Genomic DNA, 22,223 nt, shown 5'->3' with positions numbered 1-22,223 from the left:
GATTATAGATGGGGACCAAACCCAGGGCTTTGTACGCCAGGCAAATGGCTACCGAGTGGGTAAATCCCTGTCCTCTTTGCACCCTCCAATTCTTGATATCAACCTACATCTCCATTCTCCCCTACTTCGGGTGTTAGGATTGCTCAGCAAGCACTCTGACCTCCTGGGTCCTCTTATCAGCCTATAATTTTTTTAAAGATGTTTAATCCCACCACTTGGGAGGCAGAGGCAGGTAGAGCTTTGTGAGTTCAAGGCCAGACTGGTCTACAGAGAATTCCAGGACAGCCAGGACTACAAAGAGAAACCCTGTCTTGGGGGAGGAAAAAAATGGAGAAGTACATGAGTATTTTTGGCTGCCTGTATGTCTCTGCACCACACGTGTGCCTGGTACCCACAAAGGAAGGCCAGAGAAGGGCATCAGATCCCCTCAAACTAGAGTGTGTAGACTAGTGTGAGCTGCCATGTGAGTTCAGGGAATTGAACCCGGGTCCTCTGGAAGAAGAGCCAGTGCTCTTAACTACTGAGCCATCATCTCTCCGGCCCTCCCTACGCTCACTCTTGAGCATTCATGTCCACAGGAACTATGCATTCACTGTCCTATTCCAGATACCACTGTCACTCGCCCCTGTATTCCTTCAGGTCTCTGCTTAGATGTCTGTCATCTTAACAGCGAGGTCTCCTTCACAGAATCTTTCATTGCTGTCTTAAACAGAGCCTCACCGTGTAGCCCTGGTTGGCTTGAACTCAGAGATCCACCTGCCTCTGCCTTCTGTGCTGGCATTCAATGAGCATGTGGGACTGGAGAAGTGGCTCAGCAGGCAAGAGCACTCACGTGGTCTCTTCCAGAGAACTAGGGTTCAATTCCTACCTCCCATGTGGTGGCTTACAACCATCTGTAACTCCGGTCCCAAGGAATCTGGTGTCCTCTTCTGGCACCTGTGAGCACCAGACATGCAAACGGCACAGACGTACATACAGGCAAAACACCATGTACATTACAAAAATAAATCAATAAATAAAGGTGTGCACCACTACACCTGGCCTAATCACCCGGTTTAACGCTGTAGCTTAGGATCCAGCTGCTCTTCCCTGCTCTACTCTTTCTGTGGCATTTATCAGGTAACATTTTACTTTGCTGCCTCTTTCATACCTATTTCTTTCTGTCCTGGAACTAGCTCTGTAGACCAGGCTGGCCTCGAACTCACAGAGATCTGCTTACCTCTGCCTCCCGAGTGCTGGAATTAAAGGTGTGCGCTACCACTGCCTGGCTCATACTTATTTCTTCCCACAAAACACAAGCTTCCTAAGGACAGGAACTTCTGCCTGTTTTGTGCCTGACCACTCCTCAGGACATAAAATATGCTGTTCACAGAATGTTCAACAAAAGCGCACTGACCCAGGCCGGCAGAGTGACACATGCCTACAGCCGCTGTCACTGGGGAGTCCGAAGCAGAAAGACTCCTTGAGTCCAGATTTGTTTTTGCTTTTTGTTTGTTTATTTTGTTTTTTGTTTCCAAGACAAAGTAACCTTGTATAACCTTGGCTGTACTGAAACTTGCTTTGTAGACCAGGATGGCCTCAAACTCACAGAGATCCGCCCGTCTCTGCCACCACGCCCAGCTTTGAGTCCAGTCTGAGAGATGCAATGAGACACCACAAAATGAAGACTAAGTCCCTGTGAGCCACCACAAGGCTCCGTCCAGCCTGAGAGGACGTGACTCTCCCTTCTCTGCTGCTCTGTCTTTCAGAGCCTGGCCAGACCACCCTGCACGAGAGAGGTCCTTGAGCCTTTTCATTCTCTCTGCAACCCCCCTCTCGCTGTGTAACTAACATCAATGTGCGCAACTCAAATGTCTCTGAAACTGAACAACAAAAACAACCACACAACAGAAAACATGAAGACAGGACCAGGGCTGCAGCTCCGTGGTCAAGTGCCTACCTAACATGTACCAGACAAACAGAAACCAAAGGAACAAAAGCACTGGACAAAATACTGCTGAAAAGAAGCAATGGCTTCATCCCACATGTGGGCCTGTCCTGTGCCGGGGATACGCTTCCTCAGCAACTAGAGCCATTCCCCTCAGCTGGTATCTGCCACTTGCTCCACAGCCACGCGTGGGCTGTGTCATCACCAAAGTGGCACTACCATCTCTAACCATCTCTAACCATCTCTAACCATCTCTAACCATCATCTAACCATCTCTAACCAAAGTTCACCTACTCTATTTTTACAGTTATCCATTCAGCTTCATCAGAAACCTATTTATAGGCTGGAGAAATGGTTTGGGGGCTGCTCAGGGGGAAAGACCTTAGTTCAAACTCCCACAACCCACTTAGACAGATACAGTAGCTCCTGCCCATAATCTCAGAACTATGACAAGATACAAAGTAGAAACAAGACAATCCCCAGAAACCTGCAGGGTACATGTAGCAGTGAACAAGAGACCCTGTCCAAAGGACATGGAAAGCAAAGACCAATACCCAGGGTTGTTTCCTGACCTCTGCATGTCCCAAAATGCACACACACACAGATCATACATACACACAAAGACACAAAGGTACAAAGGTTCTTTTTTTAAAAAAAAAAATAATTTGTTTATTTATTATGTATACAATATTCTGTCTGTGTATGCCTGCAGGCCAGAAGAGGGCACCAGACCTCATTACAGATGGTTGTGAACCACCATGTGGTTGCTGGGAATTGAACTCAGGACCTTTGGAAGAGCAGGCAATGCTCTTAACCTCTGATCTCTCCAGCCCCAACACAAAGGTTCTTTTCTTTCTCTCTCTCCTTCTCTCTCTCTCTCTCTCTCTCTCTCTCGGTTTTCAAGACAAGGTTTCTGTGTAACAGCCCTGGCTGTCCTGGAACTCATTCTGTACACCAGGCTGGCCTCAAACTCACAGAGATCCACCTGCCTCTGCCTCCCAAGTGCTGGAATTAAATGGGATTAAAGAAATCTGCCACAATCGCCTGGCGCTCTCTCTCTCTCTCTCTCTCTCTCTAACATGCATTGATGTTTTGCTTACATGTATGTCTGTATGAGGAGCCAGATCCCCTGGAACTGGAGTTACAGACAGTTGTAAACTGCCATGTGGGTGCTGGGAATTGAACCCAAATCCTCTGGAAGAGCAGCCAGTGCTCTTAACCACTGAACCATCTCTCCAGCACCCACAAATGTTTTTATTTTTTTAAATCTATGTTTACAAGCAGGGTATAAGCATAAAAAAAAAATCAGGAGTTCAAAGTTATCCTCAGCTACTTATGAAGTTCAAGGCCAATCTAGGGATATGACCTTATCTTAGTGGGGAAGCTGAAAATCCAGAGGCAGTCATAGAAGGATCTCTGTGAGTTTGAGGCCAGTCTGGTCTACACAGTGAGTTCCAGTCAAGGTTCCATAGTAAAACCCTGTCTCAAAAATATAAAAAAAGGTCTACAGAGATGGCTCGTGACTGAGCACGGTCTGCTCTTCTAGAGAGCCTATGTTAGATTCCCAGTACCCACATGGCAGACCACAACCATCTGTAACTAGTTCCCAGACTCTTCTGGTGTGCACAGGCACCAGGTACACACATGGTATATATATACACACATAGGGAAAATATCATACATATTATATGGTCTACATGAGAGTTTCACACCAGCCAAGGTCTTATAAAGTATACCCTGTCTCAAAAGAGAGCATTAAACGAGGTCATGAGTTTGGGGTCTCCAGATAAGACTGTGGCTATGTAGTACAGGGAAGAGGTCAACAGTTTAGCTTTGTGGTAGAGGCTCAACAAGGGGCATGGGGATGGAAGAAACTGTTTCTACAATCCTGCTCTTCAATCTTAGACTTCCCAGCACTACCACTCAGCCCTTGGTTTTGTGAGACATGGTCTTGGAATATAACCTATGTTACCCTGAACTCCCAATTCTCCCCCCTCAGCTTCCCAAATGCTGGGATTACAGGTGCACACAATGCCTAGAAAGAGATCTTTCCCTTCTTTCAGTGGTTTGGGATGAGGTGTTAGTTGTTAATGGGGGACAGGGTGCTTGTTGTTAATGGGGGACGAGGAGGTAGTTGTTAGTGGGCACAGGGTTAGTTGTTAACAGGGGACAGGGTGCTGGTTGTTAACGGGGGGCAGAGTGCTGGTTGTTAATTGGGGAATAGGGTGCTGGTTATTAATGGGGGGAATGGGGTGCTGGTTGTTAACGAGGGAATGAGGTGCTGGTTATTAATGGGGGAATGGAGGGCTGGTTGTTAACGAGGGAATGGGGTGCTGGTTGTTAACAGGGGGATGGTATGCTGGTTGTTAACAGGGGACAGAGTTACTTGTTAATGGAGGACAGGGTGCTAGTTATCCAGAACTTACTATGTAACTAGACTAGGCAGGCTCCCTAGTGCTGGGATTACAAACCCTGGTCCGGGACATCCAGCTAAATCTTTTCTTTATAGATGACAAAGTCTCAGCTATTCCTCCCTCTCTGTAGGACCACCCCGGCACAGGACCACCACCTAGCAACCCCTTCCGTGGCTCCACATCCCTCTTATCACTGATCCATTTCCTGGCTTGGAGATGTAGATCAGTAATCAAAACATTTCTTGGCTCCCTTCCTTCCCATAGCACAATTCCAAATAATTGCCCATTCTTTTTCCCTTACCCATTTTAACCGACTTCTGCCTCCATCTCTCCTCTGGAAGGGCCTTTATCTGGGTCCCTTGTGTTCTCTGTGGTCACCCCCTAAAGACTCCTAACTCCTCTCAGCACCATTTATCATGACTCCTCGGCTTCTGTGTATTAGACGCCACTTCTCTCGGGGTTGGAGAGAAGTCTCAGGAGTTAAGAGCGGGTAGGTGGCTGGGCAGTGGTTGTGTACCCCTTTAATCCCAGCACTTGGGAGGCAGAGACAGGAGGATCTCTGTGAGTTCGCGGTCAGCCTGGTCTACAGAATGAGTCCCAGGGCAGTCAGAGCTACACAGAGAAACCCTGTCTCAAAAAACAAAACAAAACAAAAAGAACAGGTAGGTACCGCTCTTCCAGGGAACCTAAGTTAAGTTCCTTTTTATTCTTTTCGGGGAGGGGAAGGGTTGGTTGTTGTTGGATTTGTTTTTGGAGACAGGGTGTCACTTAGTAGCCCTAGCTGTCCTGGAACTCACTATGTAGACCAGGTTGGCCCCAAACTCCTGAGTACTGGACAGAAGTCTGAGATGACCATTACTCCAGCTGCAGGGATCCAATGCCCTTTTTTCACCTCCAAGGGTAATGAACACACGTTATACATACACATACACATACAAATCTAAAAATAAATCTTTAAAAAGATCCTGCCTCAAAAGACACACACACACCTTCAACTGCACTCTTGCTCAGCCGGTCCACTCATTATCATTTTGAAACTTTCAAACAGACTCCAAAAGGCCTTCCCCCAAGATCCCTTACACGGCTGCCAGTCACCTCTCCACCCCTAACCCCCTTTCCCCCGACACCTGCATTCCTTCTGTTCTGTGAACACATGGAGCTTTCCCAGCTGAGGGTCTTTGTTTTACTGCTGCCTCTTCCTGCAAGCTTTTTCACATCATGTAGCTGTTATCGTCAGGCCTCAGCGGAGTCTCCTTTTCAACTGCCCCTCCCTGACCAGGACTTCTAAAGTACTAGCTTCTGCAAGGCTGCTTTTGTTTTATGACTTGAGACAGGGTCTTACTATGTGGCCCCCTGGCTAGCCTGGAACTCACTCTGTAGACCAGGCTGGCCTCACACTCACAAGAGACTCGTCAGACTCTGCCTCCTGAGTGCTGGAATTAAAGGAGTGTTCCCTGACATCCCACTTCTGCAGGGTTTTTGCTGTCTTCTGCAGTGTTGGGAACTGAACCAAAGGTCTCTTGGATACTAGGTAAATACGAAGGCACAGAGCTACTCCCCTAGGCTGAAGCAGTGTGTCCTAGTCACCCTCTCCTGCCTGTCTCTTACCTTCAAAGCAGTTATTTTTTTCCTGCTTCCTTAAAGAGACGAGGCCTTGTGCAAATGCAGCGCTACATCCCTGCAACCTAGCCTCGTGCTAACGCAGCACCACATCCCTGCAACCTCAGCCTCATGCAAACACAGCAGCGCTACATCCCTGCAACCTCAGCCTCATGCAAACGCAGCAGTGCTACATCCCTGCAACCTCAGCACTTACAGGTGAAGCCAGCAGATCAGGGATTCAAGGCCATCCTAGGCTATATGGCTACTTTGAGGCCAGCCTTCTCTACGTTAACATTAAGATCTTTTCTCAAAGTCTTCATCTGTCACTTACTTCTGTAAGAGCCAGCCCAAACACAGTGGCCTAGGTCTTGCCAGTGCAGTTGAGGATGACCTCGAATTCATCCTCCTGCCTCCACCTCCAGAGGGCTGAGATTACAAGAGTAAGCCAACACACCCAGTTTATGCAGTGAAGGGGCTTGAACATGGGCTTCGTGTGTGATGCTAGGAAAGCACCTACCAACTGAGCCACCTCCCGAGCAGGTGGTTAACCATTTGATAACCACCTAGACACACACTGTCACAGACATCATTACTTGACCAGAGAAAACACAGACTCCTGACTAAACGGGCTGACTTCTCTCTAAATGACTTCAAATTTCAAGCCAGAAAATAACACATGGGGACATCCGTGGTGGAGGAAAGTCCTGTCTGCGAACAGGTCACCTGTGAACACACTGTCTTCATTTGCAGGAAGGGCTCTAGTGTAGAGGGCTGGCAAAGGGGCGAAGGCAGGCCCTCCCCCTTACCATTTCTGCATATTCCACCGGCTCTCCTTCGCTGTACAGTTCCGGGGGCAGGTTGTAAATCCGTAGGACATTATCAGCACTATTGGTCAAGATACAGGAACCATCAGGAGCCCTAAAAACATGGGAGAATTAGAAAACTGAGCAGACCTGATTTCCAAGTGTAGGGCTAGGGCTACCTGAGTACATATGCCCTTGAGAAAACCCCAGTCAACAGCTCATGCGGAGGGTGGTGGCACACGTCTATAACCCCAGCTACTTGAGAGGCTGAGGCTGAGGAGCTCAAGAGGCAGGCCAGTTCATGCAACTTGGTAAGGCCCTATCTCAAAATAAAGCAAATAATAATGGCGATGATGATGATAAGACTAGGAGGTAGCTTAGTGGTGAGGTCCAGGCTCGCATGTTGGACACACTAGGCTAAATCCACAGTCCCAGAAATGGAAATAAAGATCAACAGGGCAAAGGAAGGAAAAAAAAAAACCCTAGTCTCGGTATTTGCCAGTATTCTATTACTCCTTAAGCACCCCTAGATAAGTCTGTGGTTTGTCTGGGTTTTAGTGTTTTGTTGTGTTTTTCTGAGACAGGGTTTCTCTGGGTAGCCCTGGCTGTCCCGCACTCCCACTGTAGACCAGACTGGCCTTGAACTCGGAGATCCTCCTGCCTCTGCCTCCTGAGTGCACCACCACCACCCACCCTTGTTTTTGTTTTTACTTTAAGACAGGGTCTCACTCTATGGACAAGGCAGGCCTCGAATTTCCAGTCCTTCCTCTTTTTTCCCAGATGTTGAGATTACAGGATTGTCCCACCACGACGGGCCAAGTAAGGGTGGGTTTTAAAATGTAAATCCCGAAGGTGGCCATATCCCCACCCCGTTGTACTTACCACTTACAACCTTTCAGGAAGTTCTCCGAGCGGGTACTGAACTCGGACCAGGAACCACTGAGGTATCGGGGTACCTGTGAGAAGTTGTAGCTCCAAAAGCTGGAAAGGACATGGAGAAACAAACGGGTCGTCAGAGAAAAATGGGTCTGGAATGGAGCTGAGGACTGGTGGCTGCCGTTTCCACAAGTCCAACATCAATTCCTGAGTCACTTACGTGTCCCCCTCGTCCACTGGATCGGGTTCTTCAGACACACCTTCCACGGCTTCTCCTGACTCTAAGGCAGGCTGATTCGTTTCTTCTACAGGACGGCTCACATTTTCAGAAAGTTCTTGCTCCTCGATTCGAGGACTCAACTCACCGGGAGTACTAAACTCTACTTCCGAGGGAGCGGAGGAGAGAGGAACTGAGTTCCCTTGTTGTGGTTCCGGGCACACGACCGAGTCAGCCACAGAATCTGTGGCTATCTGGCATTGCTCATCTCCACTGCAAGGCGGTGGTAACAGTTCGGAGTCTGTATTTTTATCCACAGGGGAACCTTGGGGCACCAGAGCTGGAGCCTGGTCAGAAGGGATGCTGCTGTCCGGAGCTGATGATAGTCGCTCCTCCGATGTCTTCATTCTGTAGAGCAAGCGGGGAGGACAGGGGCCGGGCAAGCCGTGTTTGCACCGGCTATCAGCTGCTGAAACCAGATGGCATTAAAGTTCCCAGGGATCCGGACGCAGGACGGCACAGACCCACCGCGCCTGCCTCCCTCTTCGGGGAAGAGTTAGCCGAACCCCAAAACCGAGGGCAAATACCGGGAAACCAATGCAGAAAGCAAAGCACCTGGTGTCGCTACGCGCCGCTAATGCTTCTTGCTCTCGCGGGACTCGGGTCACCTTCCGATTGGCTCTCTGCATCCCGATTAGATTCTGAGAGGCGAGGCGGGAAGGCACGAGTTTGCCCAACCCTCAAGCGCTAGACTATTCCTAGAGGCTTCTGGGAGTTGTAGTCTACACTCTCGGTCTCGGCGAAAAGTACACGAGCTCCCCCTACCGTCCGCTGGGGTAATTCTTAAGGTACCTACCCTCCCTAACCTGCAGAGGGTGCTTAGTTTCTACATTTTTTTGCCCCTCTTGAATCTCTTGTCGAGTCAAGCAACCTCAAAATAAGATTTCCATTCTCTCTCTCTCTCTCTCTCTCTCTCTCTCTCTCTCTCTCTCTCTCTCTCTCTCTCTCTCTCTCTCCATCCCCTCTACCTCCCTTCCACCTCCCTCCCTTCTTAGTTTGCAAGTTCTCTATCCCCATAAAATTTTTGTTGCTATGCAATTGAAGGCTGTGAAAACAACGTTTACAGATAGTGATATGGACTGTACAGGAAATTAAACAAGATGGTGTGATATGAAGTATCTTGGAGAACACATTAGATTGAGATATTAAGAAAAGCCTTTCTAAAGCGACATTTTAGCTGATGAGAAAAAAAACAAAAACAAAACAAGAAACTTAGCTGCCCGTGTTGGCTCATTCCTGTACTTAGGAGACTAAAGAAGTTGGATTACCGGGAGTTCGAGTCCAGCCTTAGATAAAAAGACCTCGTTTCAAAAAGCCAGAAAGATGACTACAACTATCCAGCTAGATCGAAAAGAGCAGTGTTCGGCGCTCTTCCGAAACGATTTCCACCAATTTTGTCCTCACTCTGTCGTAGAGTATTTTTCACAAAGCGTTCGCATGGATAGCAACAATGCAGGGAGAATCCGGACTCTGCAACAGCCTCCAGCCACCCCCGCCCCCCATTTCCTGCCCTCAACACACAGAATAACTTGCCCTTACTTGTCATGGCGGCTATCCAGCTTTATGCCAGCAGTCTCGCGGGGGTTGCTGGGATAGGGACTTTCCCCTCCCATGTGGCCAGACCAAAAAGTTTTGTGCTAGTCCACTGCCACAGTTCTGGCTGCAGGTAGCTTTTGGGACCAGGGGGCACCTAGCATCCGAGTCCGGAATCTACTTTCCAGCAGGGTGACACGCTTCCCTGAAGACCCGGTAAGTTATTGTCTGAGCCTGATGAGTTCTCTCTGAGTCACCGGCTCTTGGTTCGCGTAATTTGAGACTAGAGAGAGAGTAGTGGAGTTTGGGGGTGGGAAAGTAGGGGGACTCAGCGAGGTGGGGGGAATGGAAGCTTGGCTGGCGGGAAGAACAGCAATGTAGTGTTGGATGTGATGAAGATGATGGGGGTGCTAGGACCAACCAACCAGCCAAAGACCTGAAAAGTAGATCCGGGATTTGGGGACCGCTGAGACGGCCTAAGGGGTTTTCTGTCTGCCACCCTATATACACACTTATCTACTCACTGCTGGATGGTAGAAACCCCAAAAATAACATGCACACAGCACTGTGATCCGAGATTTTTCGAGACTCATAGTTTAAGACTTTAGAGCCCATAGCATCCTAATGAAACTTCGGGCTCCATTCGTTAATTAAATCGGGGTGATCCGGGAAGCTCTAGCTGCTAAGGTCCCGCAACTTCCGGACCTTTGTCCGTGGAGTGATTTTTTTTTTTTCCAGCAGCACCCCAACTCTGCCTGTCGAAGAAAATCCAAAGAAAAACTGTTAGTATTGCTAGTGCAAAGTGTTTGCCCTCGGGGCCCGACCAAACCCTCTCGGTCTGAAAGGCCCGCCGACCCTGTTATTGTTTGGCTCCACATTTGCATTTCTGCCGCTTTTTGGAGCATTTCCGGTTTCTTTTTTTTTTTTTCCGGAGCAGCTCACTGCTCACTCAACGAGAGGGGAGAGAGGGGGGAAAATGTATTCTAGGCTGGTGCTTGAGGGAAACTGCCATCCTCGATCCATCGCGGTTTTTTTGGATTAATCGGTTATTAATTTTTGCAAAAGACGAGGTGTTTATTTAAAAGAGTGCGAGGATAGGTCGTTTGTTCGTGCCGGAAAAACGAATTACCGAGTATCCGGTTTCGGGGTGAGCCATTCCCTTGCCGAACGCATTCCTTACGTCCTGAAAGCGGAAGAGGCTGGACTTGGCCAGGGGCGCCTGGGGATCCTAAGAGCAGTCGACCAGAACAGGACTCGGCTAGGATAAGCGAATCCCTGGTTCTGCGTTTTTGGAGCAGTTTCTAGTCGCGCACCAGACATTGTGGGTGTCTTTTTTCTTTTTCCTTTTTATTTATTTATTTATTTTAGGTAGAAGTAGTATTTCCACACAGCACTTGGGAAAGGACTAAAATAAGTGAACGATTGAAAGACCGGAAGAAAAGGGATTTTTTTTTTTCTAAATTTTTTTTTTCCTTTATCTTTGTGTGTGTGTGTGAGTCTTCAGTGAAGGGAACCCAAGTCTGTGAATACTAGGCCGGACAATCCCAGTGGCCCAAGGTTTGTTATGCAGATGGCCTCTCAGCCCTTGTAATCTCTTGAATGGACTCTCCTCTGAAAGTGAAAAGATCTCAATCCACAGCAAAAAAGTGACCCTGAGCCCCTCCCTTACAAATGTAGATTTACATGTAAATTTTGTTTACTTTTTTTTTTTTACAGAGGTCTTCAGTTTCCTAGAATAATTTAGTGCAAGGTGGTAGTATATTGCCTATAATTCATGCTTAAATCTTCAGACGTTTATTTATGACCATGTAATAGAAATGCTATTCAAGTAAATATTAGTAGTATTGGAGCCAGGCTAGACAGGGTGCTGCTAGCCAGCCTTTCCCAGCGGTAGAAAGGCAGAGTCTGACAGGTATCTGAGTTCGGGACCAGCCTGGTCTCTATAGTGAGATCCCAGACAGCCGAGGCTATGCAGTGAGACGCTATCTCGAAAAGAAAAGGGAGCTGAATGTGTTAATATTTAGCAGAGGCACGGGACTTGGTTACATGGCAGCAGCCTTAGCCCCACGAGGAAGCCGGAAGTAGGATCTCAAGTTCCAGACCAGAGTCTGATACTACAGCAGTTCAAGATCAGCCCATGCAATCCAGTGAGACCCTGTCTTTAAAAAACAAAACACTTGTGAGGTAGAGAGGGGAGGAACTGAAGTTCAAGGTTATTCTTGCTCTATAGCTCTAGACCAATTTGGGATGAGTTAGACAGTGTCTCAAAAAAAAAAAAGTTTGAATCCTAGAGAGTTGGATCAGAAGTTGAGAGCACTGGTTGCTCTTCCAGAGGTGCTGGGTTCAATTCCCAGCACCCACATAGCAGCTCACAACTGTCTGTAACTCCAATTCCAGTGGCTCCAAGGCCCTCACACAGACAGACAGACATGCAGGTAAAACACCAATGTACCTAAAATGAATAAGTTAATTTTTTTTTATTTATTATGTATACAACATTCCTTCTATGTATGCTTGCATGCCGGAAGAGGGCACCAGATCTCATTACAGATGGCTGTGAGCCACCATGTAGTTGCTGGGAATTGAACTCAGGACCTTTGGAAGAACAGTCAGTGCTCTTAACCTCTGAGCCACCTCTCCAGCCCCAATTTTTTTTTTTAAAGTGCAAAAATTAACATGTTATCAAATCAGACCTTGGCCACATTTACACTGAAAAGGATCAATGCAGGCATGTGTGATGTCACACGCCTGTAGTGCCAGAACTCCCAGGATGCTGAGGCCAGGACAGTTAGTTACAAGGGAAACCTAAAACACACACACACACACCCAAAAAGGGGGGGGGGGAAACCATCCTGGGCTATATGGCAAGACCTTGTCTCAGATAAACCAAACAACTGGAGATGTATGTGGTAGAGTATTTCACCTAGCATACCCAGAACCACAGAACACAGGATGAGTCCATCTTGACCAAATGTGATTTGTCCACGGGTATCAGACAGTAAACTTTGTAATTCATATTAAAGTCCTGTGGATGCATCAACAAAAGAGAAACGTGGCTAACTACGCCTTGTCCTTTTCCCTTCCTCTATTTCTGTTATATTCGTGGTGTGGACCTATCCTTGCAGCAAGCCGAGTGCCTAGAATCCCACGCTCTGGCGGTTGAGGCGTCCAGGAATGAATCTAAGGCAGCCTGCAGCACATTGTGGGGCTGGCTCAAGACAGGGGCAAGGAATAAATTCCAAAAGTCGGCTATTCCAAGTTGCTAAAGTGATGACTCACTAGGGAAAGTCACCTTAGAAGGGACAAAAGTAACTTTGACTTGTTACTATTAGCTTGGTGCCATTCCAGACCTAAATGTTAAACTGAGAAACTTTTAGGAGGGAAGGTTAGTAACATCTTTACATTTTGTTACTTTGGTTTTGGTGTGTTGTTTTGTTGCTTATTTTTTGTCTTTGGCTGATAGAATGAACCAAGTGCCTTTTGTCTTGGTGCTGGAGAGTGTTATGGAGCTATCTGAAAGTTTGCCAAAGCCAGGTGGCAGGCGGATCTCTGTGAGTTTGAGTACAGACTGGTCTATAAGAGCTAGTTCCAGAACAGTCTTCAAAGCTATAGAGAAACCCTGTCATGAAGAAGAAAAAAAAAGAAAAGAGAAGAAAATTTGGGGACTGGAGAGATGGCTCAGTGGTTCAGAGCACTGATTGTTCTTCCAGAGGACCCTGGTTCAATAACCAGGACACACATGGCAGCTCATACCTGTTTGTAACTCTAGTTCCAGGGGATCTAATACCCTCACACCGATGCACATAAAATAAAGTTAAATAAAGTATTAAAAGAAAAAAAAAGAAAATTTGCCAAACAGTTAACATTTTCTCTTGTTTCCACATTTTAGTTACATAAACAACGGCTGGACTCTCTCTCCCTCACCCTCCAGTTTAATAAAGCTAAAGCCTTCTCTGGTGGTCAGCCATAGTCCCATGAACTCTGTTCCTGAGACTTTCACGGGTTCTGTGAATTTTTGCTCATACTTGTTTATAAAAAATAAGTAGTCTTGCTGGACCATGTACACAACTTTAGTCCCAGCACTTGGAAGGCAGAGGCAGGTGGATCTCTGTGAGTCCCGGTCCAACCTGATGGACAAAGCAAGTTCTAGGACAGCCAGGGCTCACAGAGGGATTCTGTCTTGAAAACCCCAAAAGAAAGAGAAAAAAAAAAAAGAGTTCTAAACTTAGGGAACTACAGGAGAAGAATTGCCCTGTAGCCAGGCTACAAAAACTGTCTCAAAATAGAAAATAAATGTAAATTAAAAATGGTGGTTTGCTTTTATTATATGTTGCTGGGGTGGGTGTATGTGTGTGCAGGAACATGAGTTTTTGGGTAATCATGTTTGGTAGAAAGTGCCTTTTCTGGTCACAGACCCATCTATTTTCTGATTTACATAAACTATTTGTCTGCAGATTGTATTTTTCACCCAGTAGGTTTCTGAAGCATTTTTCAAAAACGTGTTTTATTCCTTTCCCCACCAACGGTTCCCATTGTGGTTCCTCCTAGCTCCACAACCAGAATAACGCTGACAGGAGTGCTTTTTTGGTGCGAGGCTCCTGCAGTCTGTGTCAACTTCTCTAGGAAGTGTACCTAGAAGTGGTTTTGCTGAGTGGTGAGATGTGTGCTTTCAGCATCTCTGGCACTGCCTTGTTACTCTTTAGGACCAACAATATATCCTTGCCCTTTTCTCCCCAGTACTGGGAGTGAACCCTGCCAACTCCACTATATATATTATTTTTTTAATTTTTTTTTTATGGATAGAGGTTTTTTTCTCTGTGTGCACACATGTGCACACCTCTCGTTGTGTGTAGGTGCTTCTAGTTGTGAGCCACCTGATGCGGACTGGTTCTGGGAACTGATGGCTCAGCAGCAAGCACTCTTAACTGCTGAGCCATCTCCCCAACCCACCAGAAGAAACATAAGGAGAATAATTTTGTTCACAGTTGGGTGTGGCTTCTGACTTCTCTGGTTCCCTTCCTTCGGAGGCAGCGGTGGTGGCCTTGCTAATGATGTTTGTTTGCTTTGGTTTGGCGGTTGGAAGGTTGCCATAGACAAGCCTTGAACCCTCCCAGCCATCCTGCCTCAGCCTCTGAGTGCTGGCCTTCCAGGTGTGTGTGTCACTACACCAGCTGTCCCCTACAAGCTTGAAGATCCAGGATAAATGATTTAATTCTCTTAATTCTTCCTCCATCTGTTAATAGCTACCTGCCTGGCTTTCTGAGGATCAAATGAGATGAGCCCCAGAAAGTAGCAGGCCCCTTCGGGGTTCATTGCCTTCCTGCTCAGCATTTTCCCAAACGCCCAACCCCCCCTCCCATTTGGCTTGCTGAAATCTTGATATCATGGCCTCCTGTCAGTCCTGCTCAAAGGGGTCTATTGGCAACTGCTCTTTTTGTTTGTTTGTCTTGTGGTTTTGTTTTTTGAGATGGAGTTTCTCTTTGTAGCTCTTGCTCTGTGGACCAGGCTGGCCTCGAACTCACAGAGATCCACTTGCCTCTGCCTCCTGAGGGCTACCACCATTACCAGGTAGCAACTGCTCTTTTTAAGGAGATACTGAAGACATAATTACTACTAATAGCCTGCTTGATGGTGTGTCTATGTGACAATCTTTAAGGAAGACTGAGTCATTGGGCCACCAACCCAGTAAAACACACACACACAGCTCCTTGAGAAGGTGAACTTGATGAATGGGGAGTGGAGCAGTTAGTACCACAGGAGCCCTGCTAGCTTATAGAACAAATGAGGCAGTCATATTAACATTGCCGACTCTTAATATGCCCAGCGCTTGCCTCCATTTACATGCATGTGTGTGTGCACATATGTAAATGACTGGGGCCAGGATGAGAGGGCGCTGAACCTAGGGCTTCACAAGCTAGGAAAATTGTCTACCACTGAGCTCCGCCCCAAGATCCAATCTCAAGTAAATGAAAAATTAGATGGGGTCTTAGAGTAAGAGTGAGATGTCTGATTCCGAACCCCTGGCTTCTGAAAGTCCTCATAAATGTCTACAGTTTTAATTAGTAATCTGAAGAGGCTCTGGGCCTCCCTCACCCCTTCCCATGACCACCTCAGTACTCGGAATGAAGGGGCTATGATGCCCCCATCTTTGCTTTCGTCAGCAAAGGCCTGCCTTAACTGATGGCAGGAGAACTGCAGAAGAGCTGGGATGAACTAGGTTGTTGGAAGCCATCTTTAATAAGCGCTCACTCTTTTGCCTTCCATGTCCTCGGCCAGTGTGACTATCAAGACCGTGTAAGATAACCCTACTGAAGAGAGTTCTCACACTCCTAAGTAAATGGGAAAGTGTTCAGTCTACATCAAAGTGAAGGAAGATTGTAATCAGTGTTCACAGCAGTTGTCCAGGAGTGTCTGTAGGAGAGAAAGGAGATATCTGATGTCCCGGGGGCTAGCCAGAGGGCCCTGGTAGCTAGTCCTGATGCCTGCATTTAAATCCCCAGAACCCACATTATGGAAGGGGAAAACCTAATCCTGCAAGTTGTCATGTGATCGGCACACTCGACTTGGCACACATACAAGTACACTCACAACAAATAAGTAAATGTTTAAATAAGGAAGTAATTTTTTTAACGGTAACCTAGCGGGGCCATTTGAAAGCCAGCCTGGGAGAAAGTGAGATAAAGAGCTACGTGGCTAATGGTGGTGAAGATCAAGAGAAGGGACCACTTAGCTCAAGCTCGCTGGAGAATGTCGTGGTATGGCTTGATGGAGATGGGCTGGCTGTGGTTGAGCATTCCTGAAGAGCCTACCTCTTAGCCAGAGGAAGAATAAAAGCAGGAATTCGCTCCTGTAGAAGGAAGCACCCTGATTGAGTTGGGGAAGTGCTGATTAGAGCCCAGAGAGAAGGCTCTAGGGAGATTGCTGAGTCTTCAGGGATTTGTAAGGGGTTGAGGAGCTGTCCCAGGGGAACAGGTGGAGGGGGAGTCAGAGAGGTGTCCTTCTCAAAGGGAAAGGGGGAGGGGTGAAAAGTGCCTCCTTAAGGGTATAGGGTTAGAGAATCTGATAAGAGGCCAGGCCAAGGCTGCGGCAACCTGAGAACAGACAGAAGAGCTGCCTGGTCCCTGCTCCTCCGGGAGGGAGTGGTGTCCCCTCACAGACTGTCCTCTCTTTATTCTCACAGAAGCCTGACTGACTTCTTGGGTGCTTCAATGGAGGAGCCACAGTCAGACCTCAGCATCGAGCCTCCTCTGAGTCAGGAGACATTTAAAGACTTGTGGAACCTGTGAGTGGATCTTATGGGGCCCCTAAAGTGCACCCACCCCCTAATTCAAACACCCTATCCCCTAACAGAGGCCTATGAAAAGCAAAAACAGTAGTGTTAAAACAAGGTGTGGTACACAAAAAATGTGTGTGTGTGTGTATACACACACACATCTGGGCTGGGCAGTGGTGGAGTCTTTAATCCCAGAACTTGGGAGGCAGAGGCAGGAGGCCAGCCTGGTCTACAAAATGAGTTCTAGGACAACCAGGACTGTTACACAGAGAAACCCTGTCTGGAGGGTAGGGGGACAAAGTATGCTGTTGGGTGCCTATAATCCCTACATTTGGGTGGTGGAGGCAGGAGTATCCAAAGTTTGAGGCCAGCCTGGGATAAGCGAGATCCTGTCTCCACAAACAGGAGGTCAGTGGTACTAACTCTTTGCTCTTGTCTTGCAGACTTCCTCCAAACAATGTTCTGGTAAGAACCAGGCCAGAAGGGGGCTGAGGGTTTGGCGGGCTGGTCTGATGGTAGACTGAGACACAGTATTGAGGTTCTTCTTTGGCCCATCCACAGTCCACATCGCTGTCAGTTGATGCCATGGAAGATCTGTTCCTGTCCCAGGATGTTGCAAACTGGTTAGAAGAGCCAAATGAAGGCCCCCAAATGTCAGCAGCAGCTTCTACAGCAGAGGGCCCTGTCACTGAGGCCCCCGCACCAGTGACCCCTGCACCAACCACTCCCTGGCCCCTCTCATCTTCTGTCCCGTCCCAAAAAACCTACCAGGGCGAATATGGTTTCCGCCTGGGCTTCCTGCACTCAGGGACGGCCAAATCTGTCACATGCACGGTCAGTGTCCCTGAGGAGTTGACTTCCATGTGACCTTTCAGTGCCTGTTTTTTTTTTTTTTTTCTGTTTAGATTTTGGGGTTCCTCTTTAGCCCGTGGACTTTGATGTATGTCTCAGAGTTTAATTTCCCCCTGAACCTTTGCTTTTCCTCTTCCTCTTCCTCGTCTTAGCATCTCTCCAGTGGACATGAAACTTTTCTTTTCCTCACATTCCTTTCTTGGCTTTTGAAAATAATCTTCTGAATCTAGGCACAGTGGCATATGTTGTAGTCCCAGCTGCCTGAGAGGTTGAGGCAGGATTGCTTAAGGCCAGCCTGGGCGGCATAGTATGACTTCTTTTCACAAACAAAAATAGAGCCCAGTGGGGTGACACACACCTGTAACTTCAGCGCTGGGGAGGCTGAGACAGAAGGAACAAAAATTCAAGGCCATCCTTGGCTATGTAGTAAGATTCCTCTCTCAAGAAAAGAAAAAGGGAGGCTGGCATAGGAATTTAATCCCAGCACTTGGGAGGCAGAGGCAAGCGGATCTCTGGGTTCGAGGACAGCCTGATCTGAGTTCTAGAGCAGCCAGGGCTGCACAGAAATCCTGTCTTGAAAAAAAGAGAAAGGAAAAGGAAATTAAGCTCTCTGGTGTGTAGACCCCAATCCTGTCATTGCTGGCTGCTCTCTCCCACGATACCTGGCCTTCAGTAGCTGCTTGGCAGTGTTTTTCATGAGATCCCCACTCTGACCCTTGTTCATGAGTTGGCCAGTCCCCTGACCTCCAGTTCTTTCTCCTCTCTTACAGTACTCCCCTTCCCTCAATAAGCTATTCTGTCAGCTGGCAAAAACGTGTCCTGTGCAGTTGTGGGTCAGCTCTACACCTCCTCCTGGCACCCGTGTCCGTGCCATGGCCATCTACAAGAAGTCACAGCACATGACAGAAGTCGTTAGACGCTGCCCCCACCATGAGCGCTGCTCCGATGGTGATGGTGAGTACTCGGGGCAGGCTCTGGGATTAGAATTGGTTGCCTAGAGTCTCCCAGCCTCTAACATTCTTGGTTGATCTTAGGTCTGGCTCCCCCTCAGCATCTCATCCGAGTGGAAGGAAACTTGCGAGCCGAGTATCTGGATGACAGGCAGACTTTTCGGCACAGTGTGGTGGTGCCATATGAGCCACCTGAGGTCTGTTGTTCGGTTTGGTTGGGTTTGATTTCTGCTAGCCCAGACTGATGTTGACCTTGCGGCAGCCCTCCTGCCTCAGGCTCCTGGGTACTGGCTTGTAGGCATGGACTACCATGCCCAACCTGAGGTTTACTTGAACAAGAGGGTCTCTGGGAGAAGAGAAACATAAGGGAGTTGGTGGCCACCCACATGGGAGGCAGAGAGTCAGAGTCCTGTCCCGCACACAAGCTAGGCAAGTGGTGTACTGTATCTCCAGCCCACTTGCTTCTCATCCAGCATCCCTGCTTCTCCAGGAGGCGTGCAGAGCAGGTGGGGTGTCCCTACTGTACATCTGAAACAGGCTTCCTGGTTGCTCCAGGTTGCCTGTGGTGGGATTGGGAGTGGCTTCACTGGGGTCCTGTGTCCTCCCCTAGGTCGGCTCTGACTGTACCACCATCCACTACAACTATATGTGTAATAGCTCCTGTATGGGAGGCATGAACCGCCGGCCCATCCTCACTATTATCACACTGGAAGACTCCAGGTAGGAAACCACATGCTATGTCATGCTAGCGTGTTGCTCCCTAGCCTCTGCCTTTCTCGGTTCACATGCCTAGCCCTCTTTAGCTTTACTCTATTGGCATGAATGAAGTGCCCCTCCTCGGTTCCCTTTCTGACTTGGGGACTTATCTGTGGCTTCTTGGTGTCCCTGGAGCTTTGACTCCAGAAAGGATAAAAGTGATTGGGAGCAGGTGATGGGGTGGGGGTGGGGAGGCTAACGTCAGAACAGGATTGACTTTCCTACTGGGGGGCGGGGGGGGCGCTAACATCAGAACAGGACCAATTTTTCTACTGTCCTGTGCTTCCCCCTTCTTATCCTGGGTAGTGGGAACCTACTGGGACGGAACAGCTTTGAGGTTCGTGTTTGTGCCTGTCCTGGGAGAGACCGTCGTACGGAGGAAGAAAATTTCCGGAAAAAGGGAGAACCTCGCCCAGAACTGCCGCTGGGAAGTACTAAACGAGGTGAGCAGGCAGGACAGAGAAGGTGGAGGAAGAGGTTCAGCTGCTCCCCAAATTCACTCCCTTACCTCTGCTTTTCTTTTCGCAGTGCTGCCCACCAACACAAGCTCCTCTCCCCAGCCAAAGAAGAAACCACTTGATGGAGAATATTTCACCCTTAAGGTACCAAGGTTGGGAGAGTCCCATAGCGGATACAAGGTGTAGCAACTATTGCCTTTATTGATGTCTCTTGCGTGTATCAAGCGAGTGCTATTGCCAGGTTACAGTTCCAAGTCTAGCACACAAAATGCTATTTCTCTTTTAGCTCTTTGTCTCTAGCTGTGGCCTTAGCTTCAGACCATATTCTTGGTGGGCAGCATGCCTCAGAGACAGTGGGTCTTAGTGTACCTAACTTGAGAACACCAACTTAGACCATACATAATACGGGTAGGTGCTCCTCTACCTAAGATGAGAACATGTCCTGGCAAACTCACTGTAAGTTGAAAATACCTTATGTCAAAAATGCATTTAGAGCCAGGCATGGTTGACACATCATTTCAGAACTGAGGAAGGTGGCTACAGATTTGAAACTTGCAGGAAAACGTAATCAAGCTGGGCAGTGGTGGTGCACGCCTTTAATCCCAGCACTCGGGAGGCAGAGGCAGGTGTATCTCTGTGAGTTCGAAGCCAGCTTGTTCGAAGACCTAGTTCGAACTAGGTCTACAAGAGCTAGTTCCAGGACAGGCTCCAAGGCTACAGAGAAACCCTGGAGAGAGAGAGAGAGAGAGAGAGAGAGAGAGAGAGAGAGAGAGAGAGAGAGAGAGAGAGAAATCGAAACAAGGACATTTGGGTTTAAGGTCACAGCTCGGTTTCAGGATACTTGCCTAGCATGCACCAGGCCCTGAATTTCTGGTGGCACACATGGTGCATTTAATCCACCTAACTGACTGGACTCATAGCTCAGCCCAGACTGAATTTCCCCTCGTGATCGTGCTGTTGAGAGCTGTGCCTTTCTGTCCATCGTCAGCATCAACAGAGCATCCTTCTATGTTATCGCTAACTGGAAAAGACCCAAATTTGATACACACTTTCTACTGAATACCTGTTGCTTTCACCCCATCATAAAGTCCCCCCAACAACTGTAAGTCATGCCATCTTAAGTTGAGGGCCAGCTATCAGAAAGGTGTTAACAGCAGGGAAGTGGTTCTGTGACTTTGCCCAATTCTTCTGTTCCCTCCACCCTTGTTGCAGATCCGTGGTCGTGAACGCTTCAAGATGTTCTCAGAGCTGAATGAGGCCTTAGAATTAAAGGATGCTCAGGACGCGAATGGGTCAGGAGACAGCAGGGCTCACTCCAGGTGAGTGACCTGGCTAACCTTTCCTAACAGTGGACCCATTCTGCTGCTGGATGAGAGTGGCTGTTTGGGGGCCTGAGGTTACTCGACCCTGCCAAGTGCTAATGGGCCCTGTGAGGCCTGCTTATTCCCCATTTCAAACTCGGTTTCCTTGTAAAGTGGGATGAGGGACAAGGTATGGTGTCATGGTCCCTGTAATCTCATCAGTAACGAAGGCAGAGGTGAGGGGATTGAACGTTTGAAGCCTTCACACTCACACACACACACCAAGTTCCAGGCCAGCTAGGGCTACATAGCAAGACCCTATCTCGTGGTGTGGTTGGGGTGTGGTCAAAGGTAGATTCTCATTTTTCCAGCCTCCAGCTTTGCCCAAGGAGAAAAGCCCAGGCTTCTGCCTCCTGTCACACATCTCCCTCCCCTCTGTCTTCCTACAGCTACCTGAAGTCCAAGAAGGGCCAGTCGACCTCCCGTCATAAAAAACTAATGATCAAGAGAGAGGGGCCTGACTCAGACTGACGTCCGCCTCCTGTCCCCGTCAGCAACCTCTCGTCCCCTTCCTCCTTTCCTGCCATTTTGTAACTTGGGTGCTTGGGTTAATCCGGTCATCACCGGTATCTGGGGAGGGTAGTGGGAATACCAGCTCAACTTTTAGGATTCTGACCACGAGAGAGAATCTTGAAGAGAGGAAGAAAACTCTTGTAGGTGGGGTGGGGTTGGAGCTTACAATTGGCCATGTGCTTGGCTGTGTGCAGTGATGAGGCCTCACCCAGTTCTCTAAGATCCCAACTTGAACAACCACATCAATAAAATGCAGATCAGCGTGTCTGCTCCTCAGGGTCTGTTGTGATACTTGTCCCTTCCAGACCTTTTTATTACCTTGTGGCTGGGATGGGTTGGTAGTTGCCAGGTCTCTGCTGGCCCAGCGAAATCCTATCCAGCCACTTGTTGGACCCTGGCACCTAAAATGAAATCTCACCCCACCCTCCACCCTGTAAGATTCTATCTTGGGCTCTCATAGGGTCTGTATCCACCAAGACCTGTGTTCTTTCCTCCACCGTTGGTTCGGGATCAGTTTCTCTGAACTCTGCCTGGCCTTTGTGCATTTACCACCACCACCCCCCTTTCCCTTTTTATACCCCCTTTTATATATCGATCTCTTATTTTACAATAAAATTTTTTGTTATCA

At 48.1% G+C, this 22,223-nt stretch overlaps 2 protein-coding genes across 5 annotated transcripts in view; one reads left to right on the top strand and one right to left on the bottom strand.

Moving 5' to 3' along the window:
- Positions 1–9,579, bottom strand: part of Wrap53 (WD repeat containing antisense to TP53) — a 20,779-nt gene extending 11,200 nt beyond the window's left edge. The window contains exons 1-5 of one of the 3 annotated variants that reach the window (XM_085695150.2): positions 9,439–9,579; positions 8,455–8,540; positions 7,843–8,247; positions 7,629–7,727; positions 6,750–6,861 (exon numbers count right to left, since the gene is read on the bottom strand). In XM_085695150.2, the coding sequence (XP_085551276.2) occupies positions 6,750–6,861; positions 7,629–7,727; positions 7,843–8,247; positions 8,455–8,528 (690 nt within the window). In that variant the 5' untranslated portion in view covers positions 8,529–8,540; positions 9,439–9,579. Of the gene's footprint in view, positions 1–6,749; positions 6,862–7,628; positions 7,728–7,842; positions 8,248–8,454; positions 8,831–9,167; positions 9,401–9,438 lie in introns of those variants that run through there. The other 2 variants (XM_048448385.3, XM_048448386.3) reach the window with 2 other exon arrangements.
- Tp53 (tumor protein p53) lies at positions 9,508–22,223 on the top strand. Of its 2 annotated transcripts, none has more exons than XM_048448387.3 (11): positions 9,508–9,648; positions 16,613–16,714; positions 17,149–17,170; positions 17,267–17,539; positions 18,328–18,511; positions 18,592–18,704; positions 19,118–19,227; positions 19,570–19,706; positions 19,792–19,865; positions 20,934–21,040; positions 21,472–22,223. In XM_048448387.3, the coding sequence occupies exons 2-11, from the start codon at positions 16,641–16,643 to the stop codon at positions 21,551–21,553; spliced, it is 1,176 nt and encodes a 391-aa protein (XP_048304344.1). In that variant the 5' UTR covers positions 9,508–9,648; positions 16,613–16,640; the 3' UTR covers positions 21,554–22,223. The 2 variants fall into 2 exon arrangements, with proteins under 2 accessions (XP_048304344.1, XP_085551277.1); XM_085695151.2 differs by lacking the exon at positions 9,508–9,648 and adding an exon at positions 16,073–16,187.

The sequence above is a fragment of the Myodes glareolus genome, chromosome 9, assembly GCF_982192425.1.
Source record: "Myodes glareolus chromosome 9, mMyoGla1.1, whole genome shotgun sequence".
Classification (NCBI taxonomy): Eukaryota; Metazoa; Chordata; class Mammalia; order Rodentia; family Cricetidae; genus Myodes; species Myodes glareolus.
The sequence above is the reverse complement of the archived record's forward strand: the minus strand, read 5'-3'. Positions and strand labels throughout refer to the sequence as shown.

Bases quoted from the DNA above. Each gene is read 5' to 3' on its own strand.
- Tp53 (XM_048448387.3), top strand. From the start codon at position 16,641: ATGGAGGAGCCACAGTCAGACCTCAGCATCGAGCCTCCTCTGAGTCAG. The intron at 16,715-17,148 runs GTGAGTGGATCT...CTTGTCTTGCAG, and splicing joins TTTAAAGACTTGTGGAACCT to ACTTCCTCCAAACAATGTTC. The intron at 18,512-18,591 runs GTGAGTACTCGG...GGTTGATCTTAG, and splicing joins GCGCTGCTCCGATGGTGATG to GTCTGGCTCCCCCTCAGCAT.